The sequence below is a fragment of the Tursiops truncatus genome, chromosome 2 (assembly GCF_011762595.2).
Source record: "Tursiops truncatus isolate mTurTru1 chromosome 2, mTurTru1.mat.Y, whole genome shotgun sequence".
NCBI lineage: Eukaryota > Metazoa > Chordata > Mammalia > Artiodactyla > Delphinidae > Tursiops > Tursiops truncatus.
This window is the reverse complement of record NC_047035.1, coordinates 28,934,579-28,950,378: the sequence shown is the minus strand read 5'-3', so window position 1 is coordinate 28,950,378 and position 15,800 is coordinate 28,934,579. Positions and strand designations below refer to the sequence as shown.

The window sequence follows — 15,800 nt, the reverse complement described above, 5'->3', positions numbered from 1 at the left end:
TTTTTAGCATATTATGCTTTATTATTTCAAGAAAGGTAAAAACGCAACTGAAACACACAAAAAAGATTTGTGCAGCGTATGGAGAAGGTGCTACGGCTGACTGAACATGTCAAAAATGGTTTGTCGAGTTTCGTGCTGGAGATTTCTTGCTGGATGATGCTCCACGGTCGAGTAGACCAGTTGAAGTTGATAGCAATCACGTGGAGGCATTAACTGAGAACAATCGACGTTATATTACGAGGGAGATAGCCAACATACTCAAAATACCCAAATCAAGCGCTGAAAATCATTTGCTCCAGCTTGGTTATGTGAATCGCTTTGATATTTGGGGTCCACATAAATTAAGCGAAAAAAACCTTCTTGACCGTATTTCCACATGCAATTCTCTATTTAAACGTAACAAAAACATTCCGTTTTTAAAACAAATTGTGACGGGTGATGAAAAGTGGATACTGTATGAGAATGTGGAATGGAAGAGATGGTGGGGCAAGTGAAATGAACCACCACCAACCACACCAAAAGCCGGTCTTCATCCAAAGAAGGTGATGTTGTGTATACGGTGCGATTGGAAGAGAGTCCTCTATTATGAGCTCCTTCTGGAAAACCAAAAGATTAATTCCAACAAGTACTGCTCTCAATTAGACGAAATGAAAGCAGCACTTGATGAAAAGTGTCCGGAATTAGTCAACAGAATCCGCATAATCCTCCATCAGGATAACGCAAGATCACATGTTTCTTTGATGACCAGGCAAAAACTGTTACAACCTGGCTGGGAAGTTCTGTTTGTTTGTTTTTTGCGGTACGCGAGCCTCTCACTGCTGAGGCCTCTCCCATTGCGGAGCACAAGCTCCGGACGCTCAGGCTCAGCGGCCACGGCTCACGACTCACGGGCCCAGCCGCTCCGCGGCACGTAGGATCCTCCAGGACCGGGGCACGAACCCGTGTCCCCTACATCAGCAGGCGGACTCCCAACCACTGCGCCACCAGGGAAGCCCTGGCTGGGAAGTTCTGATTCATCCGCTGTATTCACCAGACATTGCACCTTCGGAATTCCATTTATTTCAGTCTTTACAAAATTCTTTGAATGGAAAAAATTTCAATTCCCTGGAAAACTGTAAAAGGCACCTGCAACAGTTCTTTGCTCAAAAGGATAAAAAGTTTTGGGAAGATGGAATCATGAAGTTGCCTGAAAAATGGCAGAAGGTAGTGGAAAAAAAGGGTGAATATGTTGTTCAAAAAGTTTTTGGTGAAAATAAAAAATGTGTCTTTTATTTTTACTTAAAAACCGAAGGCACGGGATTTTGGATACAGGATCAGACATAATGCAAATTCCTGGAAACTTCAATCAAATGGGAAAGACTATGTGTTCAAGGATATGGAAGAGCAAGGATCTGACTGAGGTGAGCAGGTTTTACTACCCCTACAAGTTGGACACGGAGGACCAAAGGAATCCTCTAGGGTGGTTTTATCACTCCCTGGTATTTTAACTTCTTATTTGGCAATAATTTTAGAGTTACAAAAATGTTGCAAAAATAGCCCAGCTATACTCTTCATCTTGATTTCCCTTAATGTTAACTTCTTACATAACCATAGTACAAAATTTCAAAATCAGGAAGGTAACATTGATACAACACTATTAACCATGAGATGATTATTGAAATTAAGGTATTGCAATCTTGGAGAAAGAACATACTCAAATGGATAGATACTGGCTGCTAAAAACAGAAACGTGGAGCTCTCTTGGCCTACCAAATGGTAATAGGAAATAGTACCAGGCCCAGGATCATCAGTGAAACCACACCTAGGATACTGGAATAACTGGGAGTCTGTTCCCACCTCCTGCCTCTTTCCCCTTTAACTCTCACTTGGGGTTATCAGAAAAGCAGATGGATCTGGGTGTTGACTGAGAATTACAGAAAACAATGAATTTTGTGTTAACTATGGCTGACATTGTTTCTCTATAGGAAGAGCTTTCTAAATCACCCCTGACTAAAATCCTGTTATTGATTTTACAAGCATTGTTTTCAATCCCAATACGTTTTAAATATCAACAGCAATTTGCTCTCACTCGGCAGCCAGCGATTTACCTTTACAGTCTTGCCTTCTGAGAGGCAAAACTAGGAAAATTCTTCCCAACATAAAGTTCCTGTGTGTCTGCTTTCGCTCTTGCTTTTAAAGGTCGGCCACTGATCGGCAGGACTTCGCGGCCCTCCAAAGAGTTATAGCAGGCTGCTCGGCCCCATGAGGCCTTAGGCTGCAGGTAGGCAGCCTGTCGCTAGAGGGACTCTAGTTTCTAACCTTCTTCACAGCCCTCTGAAGTTGACCTGAGATCTGAAAAAGGCGCAAAATGGTGGTCTCATTTCCGGCTCTCCTGCGACCCTTCCGACTCTGTCGATGGGACCCGACACCCTGGGCGCGGTTGGCAGGGCCTACAAAGCTCAGGACCGGTGACCCAAACTCTTGGGCCCCTGCCAGGATGGCGGTGACAGTGACGCTGGAGCCCGCGGGCCGCTGCCGCTGGGACGAGCCCGTGCGCATCGCCGTGCGCGGCCTGGCCCCGGGACAGCCGGTCACGCTGCGCGCGTCCCTGCACGACGAGAAGGACGCGCTCTTCCGAGCCCACGCGCGCTACTGCGCCGACGCCCACGGCCAGCTGGACCTCGAGCGCGCGCCCGCGCTGGGCGGCAGCTTCACGGGCCTCGAGCCCATGGGGCTCCTCTGGGCTTTAGAGCCCGAGAAGCCCTTGCTGCGGCTGGTGAAGCGGGACGTACAGACGCCCTTCGCCGTGGAGCTGGAGGTGCTCGATGGCCACGACCCGGAGGCCGGAGGGCTCCTGGGCCGGGCGGTGAACGAGCGCGACTTCCTGGCGCCGGGGGTGCGGCGCGAGCCCGTGCGCGTGGGCCGGGTGCGCGCCACGCTCTTCCTGCCGCCAGGTGAGCAGCCCACTTCCCAGGCTGTTGTGGAAAGCCAGGTAGAGTCCTGAGACCCTGGGCGGCCCCTTGCCTGTCTAGGGAACCCCGTGGTTGTGGAACTTCCCTAAATTCGTCCCCAAGCTCCAAAGTCTATCATGAATTCTGGGTGGAAGTTTCTCCTCTGAATTTCAGGACACTTCCTGGAGGTACTGCCATTCCCTCAGCTATATGCTAAAAGTTCATTCAGAGTACTCAAAAAGTGTATTTATGCTGCTATGTGCCAGCCATGCAGCTGTGTCTCAGATACTAATATTAGGCAGTGACTTCTGCTGGTGTGCAGGAGTGATTTGGGCCTTCTTTCACATCAAACTTCAAAGGAAACTAAAACCCAGAGATAGAGGCAGTGCCCCATAATACTAAAAAACAAACAAAAAAACTCCCTGAAAGTCCCCTCCCCCATAATAAACAGTCTGTCAGTGTTTCTCAACCTGGAATGATTCTCTTCCACTCCAGGGGCAATTGGTAATATCTGGAGACATTTTTGATTGTCACGATTGGAGAGGGTGCTATTGGCATCTAGTGGGTAGGTGCTAAACATCTACAATCCACGGGACAGCCCCACAACAAAGAAATATCTTACTCCAAATGTCTATAGTGCTAAGGTTGAGAAACCCTAGTCTAAGTAAAAACAAGGTGCTTGGTAGGTAAAAGTGGCCTGTAAGCAAGACAACTGACCCACCCCTTCCAACCACATTCCTGACTGAAACCCCTGCTACATAGAAATGCTGGAGTTGCCACTGCTCACAGAATTCCTAAACTGAATTCTGTGATTATTCTCCAAAACAGGAGGCCCTGCTTTATTCTTACAGCTCTTCAGCAATTCACAGCCTTAACTAGCCCTGCCCACTCAACTGTGAACTCCTGGGTCTGGAATTGGCACTTATACATCTCCATATCTTTGTATGCCTAGAGGCTTACACAGGGATATAATAAGAGCTCAATAAATCATACTGACTGATTTAATAAGAATCTCCTAAAGACTTTAATTTCTTAAAAAATATTTCAAAAAAAAAATCTTTCACTGCCCAGCTGCGATATTTCAATCAAGTCAGTTGTTCACTATTTTAGTATCTACTCTGTGGCCCATTTAAAATGTATTGTTTTCTGACTCAAAGGCTTTTTGTAAATAATGCAGAAAAGTTCAATTATTTAACAAATATGTGTTAAATCAAGGACTATGCTACATACAGTAGCTAGCAAATTCACTCATGGGCCTCACTGTACCTACCACCTAATAGAGGATACCGGCAGCTATACTTGGATCTGTAAGTGTGGTAAGTGCTATGATAGGGGAGGTACAGGCCCAGGGTGCTGGTGGGAACATATAAAAGGCTATGTAATTCAACTCAGCCTTGGAGGGCATCTGGGAAGTCTTCCAGGAAGGGAGCTCTAAACTTAGATTTGAAGACTGATGAGTCAGCCGGTTCAGAAATGGTGGAGAGGGGAGGAGAATAGTGTACACCATTTTCAGGGCCAAAGAGAGCATAGCACATTTAGGAATGGCGTTCTTTAAGGCTGGAGCAGAGGGTGTAAAGGAGGTGGGGAGTATATTCTAATAATCCCCTGTATATGTAGAGCGCTTTACAGCTGTCAAAGCATTTTCAGTTTTTGGGGGGTTTTTTTGAGGAAAATTTGGTGGAAAATGTACATCTCATCTTACGTTATTTCTAATTTGGTTTATATTATCATTGTTGTTTTTTGCAAATATATGAAAAATTACGGAGAAAATAAGGCACTTTTCCCCCCTCCCTTCTCCCCAAAGTTTATTAAAAAAAAAAAGACAAAGTAAAAAGAGTCCTTTTCCACCAAACTCCCACCCACAACTTTACTTGCTTTAAAAACTTCTCTTTGCTGACTGCCAAAATCTGAAACCCAAGAATGTCTTTTGAGTGTCTAAAACTCCTTATGATTTGTGGTGCTCTCCAGGCACAGGACCATTCCCTGGAATCCTCGATCTTTTTGGAAGTGGTGGTGGCCTTTGTGAATACAGGGCCAGCCTCCTGGCTGGACATGGTTTTGCTGTGCTCGCTCTGGCTTATTTCAGATTTGAAGACCTCCCTAAATATTTGAATAACGTGTGCCTGGAGTACTTTGAAGAAGCTGTGGACTTCATGCTGCAACATCCAAAGGTGGGGTTCTGGTGCTCACCTGAATGCAGAGGAGAGGGGGTAGAGCAGACACAGGGCTGGATCCAAAAGCTCTACCAGGACACCCAGGGCTGGAAATATGCCATGAGACACAAAGGCTCCTTCAAAAGTTGTTAGGATTATTATTTTCATTTCTGCCCATCTCTCTCCAATCCCTTAAGACTCAACTGTTTAGTTCCCTTTAGTTCTTGACCAGAATTCAAAGAGCTAGACTAAAAAGTTACTAACCTTAAGTTCTGGTTCTGTGTCTACCACCAAGTGGCATTATAATCCTGAATAAGGCAGTTTCCCTTTCTGGAATTCAGTTTTTCTCATTTGTAAGAGTAAGGTAGGGACTTCCCCAGTAGTCCAGTGGTTAAGACTCCGCGCTTCTGCTGCAGGGGATGGGGGTTTGATCCCTGGTTGGGGAACTAAGATCCCGCATGCTGTGCAGCACGGCCCCCCCCCCAAAAAAAAAGATTAAACGTATAGAGAAAAAAGTGACTGTAAAGAGATTTTTGAGACAACTGGTGACATTTGAATAGGGGTGTGTATTCGATGATATTAAGGAACCATTAATTTTGTTAAGTGTGTTAATGGTATTGTGGTTTTGTAAAGAAAGTTCTTATATGAGACTGGAAAAATTAATTAAAACATTTTGGTATGATTCTCAATGGAATACATAGTCTTTGCTACTATCTAGACTTAAAGAAACCCAAACATTCTAATGTTAAGGAGTAAGATGTACTGCAAGGTCTAACTCTGTTAGAATTCAGGGACTGGTCTCAATAGAGCTGCTAAAACCTAGATGATCATGAACTGTGATGACTGGTTTATTTATGGGATATAAGCCCCCAGGAACAAGAAGAGACCAATATATACCATCAGTTCTGCCCTTAGAGCTGGGCAAGAGGGGCTTCTGCTCTGGACCTTTTGTTTTAGATGACCACTCTCTGGCCTTCCTTTGGCTGCATCCCTGACCACAGGGTGCGGAGTTTGAGGGGCCAAGGGAATGTGTCTACCTGGAAGCCATGTGCCCCTCACACCATGCCCTTTGGATCTGGAACCCCACAATTATCTTCCAACCAGCTCTGATCCTGCTTCCAAGCCCTATGCCTCTTCTCTGGGTCCCTTAATGTGAACACACCTAGGCCTTAAACATATAGGCTAGGGTGTCCAAACGCATGTGTGAGAGGGCCCTTATGGTACATGATGGAGCCAGGCAGGGATGGGAAGAGAAAGAGAGTTGGCCAAGGACCAGGGACTAGGGCCAGGGGCTGGCACTCCCCCCATGCCATGTTCTAGTACAGAACTCCAGGAAGTTCTAAGATATGAAATTTGAACCTGACCTTATAAGTTGTTATGGAGGTATATTTATCAAGGTAGCAGAAAAGAATATATTTTATTTAATTTTCAAATATTTATAACTCTTAAGTATTTAGGTATAGGGTATATGGGCCTCTGTGTGTACTCTTGACCTAGTCACCATAAATGTTAGTGGAGGGCCTGTGTACCAGGAAATTAATTGATTTGTTTGGGACTTCCATGTTAGTCCAGTGGTAAAGATTCCGTGCTCCCAATGGAGGGGACACGGGTTCAATCCCTGGTCAGGGAACTAAGATCCTGCATGCCGTGCCAGCGCAGACAAAAAAAAAAATTGATTTGCTTATTAGAAGATACGTTTGAACTTTGTGGATTGTTGCATAAGAAAGGAAAGCAAATGACATGTGAGAAAGCTGCCTAGACAATGTAAAATCACAGTTTAAGTTCTCCCTTTATGAATTCTAGACTTGTTCTCTCTCTCTTTCTTTCTCTCTTTTCATCAGGTGAAAGGCCCTAGTGTTGGGCTTCTTGGCTTCTCCAAAGGAGGTGACCTGTGTCTCTCAATGGCCTCTTTCTTGAAGGGCATCACAGCTACTGCAGTTATTAATGCCTGTGTGGCCAACACAATAGCTCCTCTGCATTACAAGGATATGATTATTCCTAATCTCAGCAGTGACCCAGGAAAATATAAAATCACTGAGTCAGGCCTTTTGAATTTGGAGGATATTTGGAATGACCCACTGGAGAAACCCAACCACCGAAGTCTTATTCCATTGGAAAAGGCCCAGGGACCCTTCCTGTTTATCGTTGGTATGGATGATCATAGCTGGAAGAGTGAATTCTATGCTCAGATAGCCTCTGAACGGTTACAAGCCCATGGGAAAGACAGACCCCAGATAATCTACTACCCAGGAACTGGCCATTGTATTGATCCGCCTTATTTTCCTCTTTGTAGAGCCTCTGTGCATGCAGTTTTGGACCAACCAGTATTCTATGGAGGTGAGCCAAAGGCTCACTCAAGGGCACAGGTAGATGCCTGGCAGCAAATCCAAACTTTCTTCCATGAACACCTCAATGGTAAAAAATCTGTCAAGCCCAGCAAATTGTAACATTGTAATCATAGACCATATACTGTTAATAAAAATCCTAGTCATACAACATGTATTAGGTTTTCCAGAGAACCTAGGAACCTTTTTGTAACAAAGCAACCATCTCAGCTTCATTGTCAGGTCCTACTGGATTCTGAGCCTTAGCAACACTACTCTCTTCACTGCTGGGTCCATCCCTTTCTCCCCTGAACTTTTCCCAGTGTATAGGCTTAACTCTGATCTTATCTGTAGGACCAATCTTAACCTTAAGCAGGAAAAATGTAAGAAGTGCCTGCCCAAGTCTCAACTGCTGGCCTAGATTTGGCCTTCTGTTCTGGTTCTGAGGACTGAGCTTTTGTACTGCTAAGAGTCCCATATACTCTTTGGGTCCTAACTGACCATGTCTGAACCTTGGGAACCTGCGCACTTGAGCCCCTTAAGGAATGGACTCTGCTTCGTTCTTGTTTCTGAGCCCCACTTTGAAGATTGGGGGCATTGACATACTTAGTATCCTAAGCTTTGCTTTTATTTTATGAATGAGGCCCTAGACTTCGATTTCTTCCTTACTGATAAAGTATTCTTTACAAATTTTGAATTTAAAATTCAAAGGATACTTTACAAAGTAAAATTGAATCCTTTACCAAAAAAAATTGCTGTAAGCAAAACAGTTTATTGATATATACTGTTGATATACTTCCTCTGTATTTACCGTCTGAATTCTCAATCTCAGTACTTGGCTACCTAGAGAAATGCCTCGATGCCAATAGATTTTCAGGACTTAATCTTTGGATGTCAGGTTATACCTGACAAATTAGACTTCTTCCTGGTACCATCGGTTCCTATTACATTCCTACTGGGAAGGACTGGGATCAGTCTATCTCAATCCATTGCCTTATACTGGGCACTATCTAGAGTCATGAGACCAGAGCAGAGGGTCTTCCCTGAGTGCAAGAATATTTTTCTGAGACACATCAGAAAAATATTGGCTTGCTGGGCACATACTGTCTTTCACCAATTTGAGTCTATTCAAGCAAATGCCCATTAGATCTTAATCTAATGAGAAGGGTTCCTTACTTAATTTTGACCAATTGTTAAAAATACGTGTTGAGTGTATTTATTCACTATGAGTATAATTTTCTGTGATTTGAATCCTTAGAGCCTGTGCTTTAACTCACTCTGAGGTGGTCCTGCTACTCTAGAGATGCCTTTGGGCTGGGGTATCATAGGAAGAAGTTATAAGGAAAATGGCTGGGAGGGTGAGAGAAGTGAGGGGTGGAAAGGTAACACCAGAAGCTTAAACATGAGGGTGATGACTAAACATATCTGTGTACTAAAGCACTAGGTGTGGGGATGGCCGTACATCCTAATTTCTTCCTTACTAATAAAGTAGCCTTGGAATGCCCTATACTGACTAAGATATTTGGTCACTTTCCCCTCAGAGTTGATCATATATGGCCCCCTGTCTCTAAGATTTGAAAAATAATTTCAGGTTGTTACAAAGCTACCTAAAATATGGTAAATGTGAATTAAAAGGGAGAAACAGAAAAGGTATCCATAAAATGGAGCCAGAAATGAGGTCAATACAATAGTGCTTATTATGAGGCCTATATACTTGCCTTGATTGGGCCACTCGTTCAGTCATTTGTTTTCTAGTGGTTTATGCAGAGAAGGAAACCTAATCAGTTACACAAAATTTACAGCCTTCATAAAATCAGAGCTTAGAAATCAGTTTCTCCCAAAGGCTGTCTTACTAAGAAACATTAAATGATTTAAAGGGTAGTACCCTCAAGGTTGCCTCTACAGTAGATATAAATCCCAGGCTCCATCGCTTACTGTGTGACCTTGGGTAAGTTATTAACCTCTCTAAGCCTCGATTTCCTCATCTATAAAGTGGGGATAATTATAGTGATAAGAATAGAAACTACTTCATTGGGCTGTTGTGATTAAATTAGGTCATCCAAGTAAAGCACGTAACATATCTAAACTCTCAAATATTAGCTCTTACTATTTCAGATGAGGAAATTGAGACCCAGGAGGGTTAAGAAATATATCTGGTTGATGAGAGAACTGGGCCAGTCCAACTCCAAAGTCCATGGCCTTCATTAACCATTTGGCTCTACAGCCTTCCAACCTGAGGAGATAAGCTCAAATAGTGCAGAGCTGACTGGTGAGGATTACTTAGCTGGAAAGTCAAGGATAAGTTAGGGTCCCATAATGGAGGCTCCATAAGCCAAATTGGAGAGTTCAGATTTATGTATTTATTTTGGAAACCACCATTTTATTGAGCTCTCCTCACCGCAGAGACCTATTCCAGCAGTCTTTTTGCCACAGGCATCACAGACACAGGGGTGTGACCAGCGCGCCCCCCACTGCCCACTATTTGACCCACCCATGAGAGGGAGATGGAGAGTTTAGACTTAAAATAAGAAATAAGGAACCATTTTTTAACATACTGATTTTTGTTTTTCAATGACAGTCAGTAATTTTTCCTTGATGCTTAGTGGCTCAAAGAAGTTGAAGCCTAAAAGAAACTTAGTTGGAGACACTTAAAAACAACAACAGCAACAAAAAACAAATCAAGGGCTTCCCTGGTGGCGCAGTGGTTGAGAATCTGCCTGCCAATGCGACACGGGTTCGAGCCCTGGTCTGGGAAGATCCCACATGCCGCGGAGCAACTAGGCCCGTGCGCCACAACTACTGAGCCTGCGTGTCTGGAGCTTGTGCTCCGCAACAGAGGCCGCGACAGTGAGATGCCCGCGCACCGCGATGAAGAGTGGCCCCCGCTCGCCGCAACTAAAGAAAGCCCACGCACAGAAATAAAGACCCAACACAGCCAAAAAAAAAAAAAGTTGGATCATATATTCAAAAACAAAAAATCAGAAAATATAACCAAATTCAGCCCATTGTTCTGCTTTTGTTTGTACGCCTAATGCCCTTGAATGTACTTCCATCAGGATGAGAAAGGCCAATGAACCATTTTGAAAGCAAATATTGATACATGTTTTTGTCAACCACTGATCCTTTAAGAAATATTTGTATAAACCTGTTACAATTTTCAGCAAACTGAAAACCACAAACACTTCTTAATTCTTTCAGAGTATCATGGTTAAGCCATTGTGTACATTCATTTTAAATGGTCTTTGCACACTGGAAAGATAAAAGCTTGTGGGAAGCATTCTGTTTTTTCAGGTGGTACATGCAGAGATGCACAACATCCAATATTTATGGCCACTATAATGATGGATGTGGGCGGCAGAAGTCAAAATTCTTTGAGTTAGGGACTTCCCTGGTGGCGCAGTGGTTAAGAATCCGCCTGCCAGTGCAGGAGACACAGGTTCAAGCCCTGGTCCGGGAACATCCCACATGCCACGGAGCAACTAAGCCCGTGAGCCACAACTACTGAGCCCACATGCTGCAACTACTGAAGCCCGCGTGCCTAGAGCCTGTGCTCCGCAACAAGAGAAGCCACTGCGATGAGAAGCCCACACACCGCAACGAAGAGTAGCCCCGGCTCGCCGCAACTAGAGAAAGTGCTCGTGAACAACGAAGACCCAACGCAGCCATAAATAAATAAATTTATTGTTTTTAAAAAATTACTTGAGTTGTTTTCTAAAACTGGGGGTCAACCATGTATTCTCCAAAGACAGAGAGACTTTAAACAAGTACTTTTCAAAAAGACAGGGTTGTTGGTCCAGTAACCATGTGCTTTCAGTGGCAAATATTTTCCATCCATAAATCAGAATACGTGATAATTACAATCTTATTTATGGGGTAAGAGGGATAAGATATATATCTGAAAATGAGATTGTTCCAAAGGGAATTCAGGATTACATATCCACACATCTTACTTGACATAGCAGTTTAATAGAATGGTTTTACCTGGGTTAATTAACCTCATTTTACATGTACATTTTAAGATAGAATTCTATACTGGAAAACAAATTTTAAATTACATATATAAGTACATTCTTCATTGTAAAAGATTCAAGTAATACAGATAAAATTTAAAAACCTCTTAACTCATTGCTCAATCGCAGTCTTCTCCCAGAGGTATTTACTGTTACCAACTTGAAGTGTAGCCTTCCGGAACCATTTTGTATACATGGACAGTTTTATTTTGTGAGTTCTATGCCTTTTTCTTTTAAAAAACAAACAAACCATAAATGTCATATAATGTAAGTTTTTTTCCCTTCATGTAAAAATATACATTTTTAATAATTATGTCAGGCCACAGGACAATATAGATTATTTCCACAGTGTATATACATCTGTACTCTGCCTCATCTGAAACGTTTAAACTTTAATCTCGACAGTCTTTTTTTCTTTTTTAACAGTCTTTATTAATCCAGGCAAAAATAACCTCAAGCAAGAAAAGGGATTTGGCGGGAGCCTAGTACATGGAGCCTCCAACTAAGTTTAGGGAACAGTGTCCCCTGATGGCCAGAGAGAGATTTTAGAGAAGGCGACCGGAGGCATTTTGTCAGAAATCATTAACTTCTCATTCTCGACACGTCGAAGGGTAGGCTAGGTATAAGCTCCTGCCTCTTCCGGACGATCCCACTTCGGGATCTCCAAAAGCACAACCGACCCCGGGCCCTCCTAAGTCGCCCCTTTTTGCAGCTCTTTACTGAGTGACGCCCCAGGAACCAGTCCAGGTCCTCTTGAGACCCGGCCTGCTTTTTTCCCGCCGGGCCACGCCCCTCCGGGCCCAGCCCCTCCTGCTGCACTCCGGCCGGCCCCGCCCCTGCTCCCGGCCCCGCCCCGCCTACTGAGCCCAGTTCCCCTTGCGTCAAAGCCACGTCTGTGTGCCTGCGCTCAAAGCCGCACCGCGAAGATTCCCGCACCCAGTGACTGGCGGCTCAGGCCGTGCTCCGAACTCCCGGGACTCCCGTCCAGCTTCGGAAGTCTGTCTCCACATCATCCCTTTCCTCCCAAAAGGCCGCGACCCTGGCCGTCAAGCGCAAGACTGGACTAACCAATAAGCTCCTGGGTATTAAAGTGGAAGGCTTAGGCCCCAGGGAGCGGGGCCCTTTGGGGTTCAGTGATCGAGGCCGCCTCTTCCTCTCGCCTGCCGACAATGAGGCGGACGGCAGTGGGGCGGGAGGTGTTGGACCCGGCCAGGGACCGAGCTCCGAGCTCTTCAGGGGCGTGGAGCCCATGGTGCTCCTGGGGAGCCTAACGCCGGCCGGCTCGGAGGATGCCTCCTCTGCAGGATGCCGAGGGGAGTGATGAAAACCCCCTCAAAGTGGAGGTGACCGTCCACCACGCGCCGTGTCGGCTGGCGGTGCAGCTGAGCCCGGCGCCCGCCTCCGCCCAGGTGCAGCACAGTTCTCTCCGCGCCGAGCTCGGCAGCGAGCTGGCCGCCTGCGCGGCTTCCTGCTGCTCCCTGGTGCGTGAGGCGTTTAATGCAGAGAGCCTTACAGTGGATTTAGGGACTGGACTTAAACTGGCTTGCTTTGCTAGTTAATTTGTCGTCTGAGAATAACGCGAGTGTCCTATTTTTTAAACACATGATATCGTTTATTCTGGAAGCATTTCCCCCTAAAAAGACAGTATTTTAAAGAAAATTAGCTTTTCATAGGCACTTGTATTTCAATAATCTGGTGAAGTTTTGCATGGTTTTCCATCACATGAGAGTTATTTCTCTGAAGTGCCAATTACGTTATTCAATAAGATACTATTTTTTAAAATTTTATTTAATTTATTTTTTTATACAGCAAGTTCTTATTAGTTATCCATTTTATACATATTACTATATATATGTCAGCCCCAATCTCCCAATTCATCACACCACCCCCCCACGCCCACCCCATGCCTCTTTCCCCCTTTGGTGTCATATGTTTGTTCTCTACATCTGTGTCTCAGTTTCTGCCCTGCAAACCGGTTCATCTATACCATTTTTCTAGGTTCCACATATATGCGTTAATATACGATATTTGTTTTTCTCTTTCTGACTTACTTCACTCTGTATGACAGTCTATAGATTCATCCACGTCTCTAAAAATGACCCAATTTCGTTCCTTTTTATGGCTGAGTAATATTCCATTGTATATATATACCACATCTTCTTTAGCCATTTGTCTGTCGATGGGCATTTAGGTTGCTTCCATGATCTGGCTATTGTAAATAGTGCTGCAATGAACATTGGGGTGCATGTGTCTTTTTGAATTATGGTTTTCTCTGGCTATATGCCCAGTAGTGGTATTGCCGGGTCAAAAGGTAATTCTATTTTTAGTTTTTTAAGGAACCTCCATACTGTTCTCCATAGTGGCTCTATCAATTTACATTCACACCAACAGTGCAAGAGGGTTCCCTTTTCTGTAGGCAATGGTTCTGAATAGACATTTCCCCAGAGAAGATATACAAATGGCCAATAAGCATATGAAAAGATGAACAATATCATTAGGCTTCAGGAAAATGCAAATTTAGCCACAGTGAGATACCACTTTATACTCACTAGAATGGCTACAATAAAAAAAAAGAAGAAAAAGTGCTGGTGAGGGGGTGATGAAATTGGAACCCTCATACACTGCTGGTGGGATTGTAAAATGGCATAGCCACTTTGGAAGCCTTGCTTTGCCTCAAAAATTAAACACAGAATTGCAGTATGACCCAGCAATCCCATTCCTAGTTATGTATCCAAAACAAATGAGAACTGCAAAACACACAAAAACTTAAATACAGGACTGTTCACAGATACAGTATTCCTAGTAGCCAAGAAGTGGATACAACTCAAATGTCCATCAGTCGATGAATGGATAATGAAATTTGGCATATCAATTTAATGGACTATTTAGCAATAAAGAGGGAAGGAGGTACTGATACATGCTATGACATGGATGAAACTTGACAGCATTACATGGAAAAGAAGCTAGTCACAAAAGACCACATATTTATGACTTCCTTTATTAGAACTACCCAGAATAAACAAATCTCCAGAGACAGAAAGTAGATTAGTGATTACCCAGGACTGGAAATAAAGACGGTTGTGGGGAAATGGAGATGACTACTAATGGGTACTGGGATTCTTTGGGGGATGATGAAGATGTTCTGGAATTAAGTAGTGGTGATGGTTGTACAACCTTGTGAATATACTAAAAACACCGAACTGTGCACTTTAAGTAAATGAGTTTTATGGAATATAAATCATACCACATAAAGATGTTATTTTTTTAAGTAGAATGCACTCATAAGATTTGCATACAGCTAAATAAAAATTAACTTTGACCAAGTGAAAATAATGTTTTCATTTACGTAAGACTCAAAAGTTGGCAAAACAAAAAAACATTGTTTAAAGATACAAATGTGAGTCGGAGCAGTCCAAGATGCCATAGGAAAACTCTGAAATCACTTCCTCCCATGGACATACCAAATTTACAGCTCCAGTTGGAATACTTTTCCTCTGAAAAGGACCTGAGAACATGCACCTCCAAAACAGAAGACAAAGTTACATCAAAAATCGTAGAAGAGGCACAGACGTGTCCTTACCTGGGACCTCACCCTAGATGCTGTGACCCCACAATAAGGAGGGATCCCATAAATACAGAATTCTCCCTCAAGGTGTGAATGGATTGTGCCCCACATCAGGCACCCCGACCCTGGGGGCCAGCACTGGAAAGACGACCCCCACACCTGAAAAAAATCTGATTTTGAAACTCAATTGGTACTAAGACCAGGAGAATCATAGAACCATAGGGAACAGAGATCCCACTCTCAGAGGACTCTCATACAAACCCACTGGCCCTGAGATCCAGCACAAAAGCAACAGATTGAAAAGCGCCTAGACCATAAGTGAGGTAGACCCATTTACTAACTTTAAAGTGGCTGACGGCAAGACGAGAACCTGTAGCGTCTTTATCTGGGGACGGAAGCACTAGTGGACACCATTTTTGCAGGCTCAATCTAAGTTGCTGGTGACAAGCCTACAGGAGCCATTTTTGGTGCCCTTCCTCTAGCCTGCTAGCACGGGAGGGCATGCTCTGCCCACCTTGCACTACAACCAGGCTGGGCGAGCATCCCACCCTGTGCAGAACCCCAGGTGCAACGCAACCTGGCAATCGTCCTGCCCTCCCCACACAGCAGCCGAGCCACAATTGGCCTGGGAGGCACCCTGCCCTGAGCCCCACCCAACCCGCACAGAGACGGAGCTGCAACCCTCTCTGCAGAGTAGCTGAGCCAAAACTGGACCAGGCAGAACCCCGAGCCCTGCTCACCCCAGGCAGCAGACAAGTCACAACTGGGCCAGCAAGCGTCCACCTTCCCCTGACAGCAGCTGAGCTGTCATCAGCCTG

General features: G+C 44.3%; 1 protein-coding gene and 1 long non-coding RNA gene across 6 annotated transcripts; one reads left to right on the top strand and one right to left on the bottom strand.

Moving 5' to 3' along the window:
* Positions 1–2,196, bottom strand: LOC141277631 (uncharacterized). Its single transcript, XR_012329361.1, has 2 exons — positions 2,088–2,196; positions 1–1,186 (listed from the first exon to the last, which is right to left on the bottom strand). It is a non-coding gene; the product is annotated as an uncharacterized lncRNA (long non-coding RNA).
* On the top strand, positions 2,145–11,112 carry LOC101315694 (acyl-coenzyme A thioesterase 6). 5 transcript variants are annotated; one of them, XM_033850891.2, is made up of 5 exons: positions 2,213–2,933; positions 4,899–5,101; positions 6,925–7,231; positions 7,377–7,498; positions 9,986–11,112. In XM_033850891.2, exons 1-4 carry the CDS (start codon positions 2,348–2,350, stop codon positions 7,451–7,453), a joined length of 1,173 nt encoding a protein of 390 aa, XP_033706782.1. In that variant the 5' UTR covers positions 2,213–2,347; the 3' UTR covers positions 7,454–7,498; positions 9,986–11,112. The 5 variants fall into 5 exon arrangements, with proteins under 5 accessions (XP_073655491.1, XP_033706782.1, XP_033706783.1 ...); XM_033850892.2 differs by lacking the exon at positions 7,377–7,498 and having other exon boundaries at positions 9,986–11,111; XM_033850889.2 differs by having other exon boundaries at positions 6,925–7,498; positions 9,986–11,103.
* The last annotated feature ends 4,688 nt before the right edge of the window (positions 11,113–15,800 follow it).

Coding starts and splice junctions, on each gene's coding strand:
- LOC101315694 (XM_033850889.2), top strand. CDS start 2,348: ATGGTGGTCTCATTTCCGGCTCTCCTGCGACCCTTCCGACTCTGTCGA. Junction 2,934..4,898: donor CACGCTCTTCCTGCCGCCAG/GTGAGCAGCCCA, acceptor GGTGCTCTCCAG/GCACAGGACCATTCCCTGGA. Junction 5,102..6,924: donor TCATGCTGCAACATCCAAAG/GTGGGGTTCTGG, acceptor TCTTTTCATCAG/GTGAAAGGCCCTAGTGTTGG.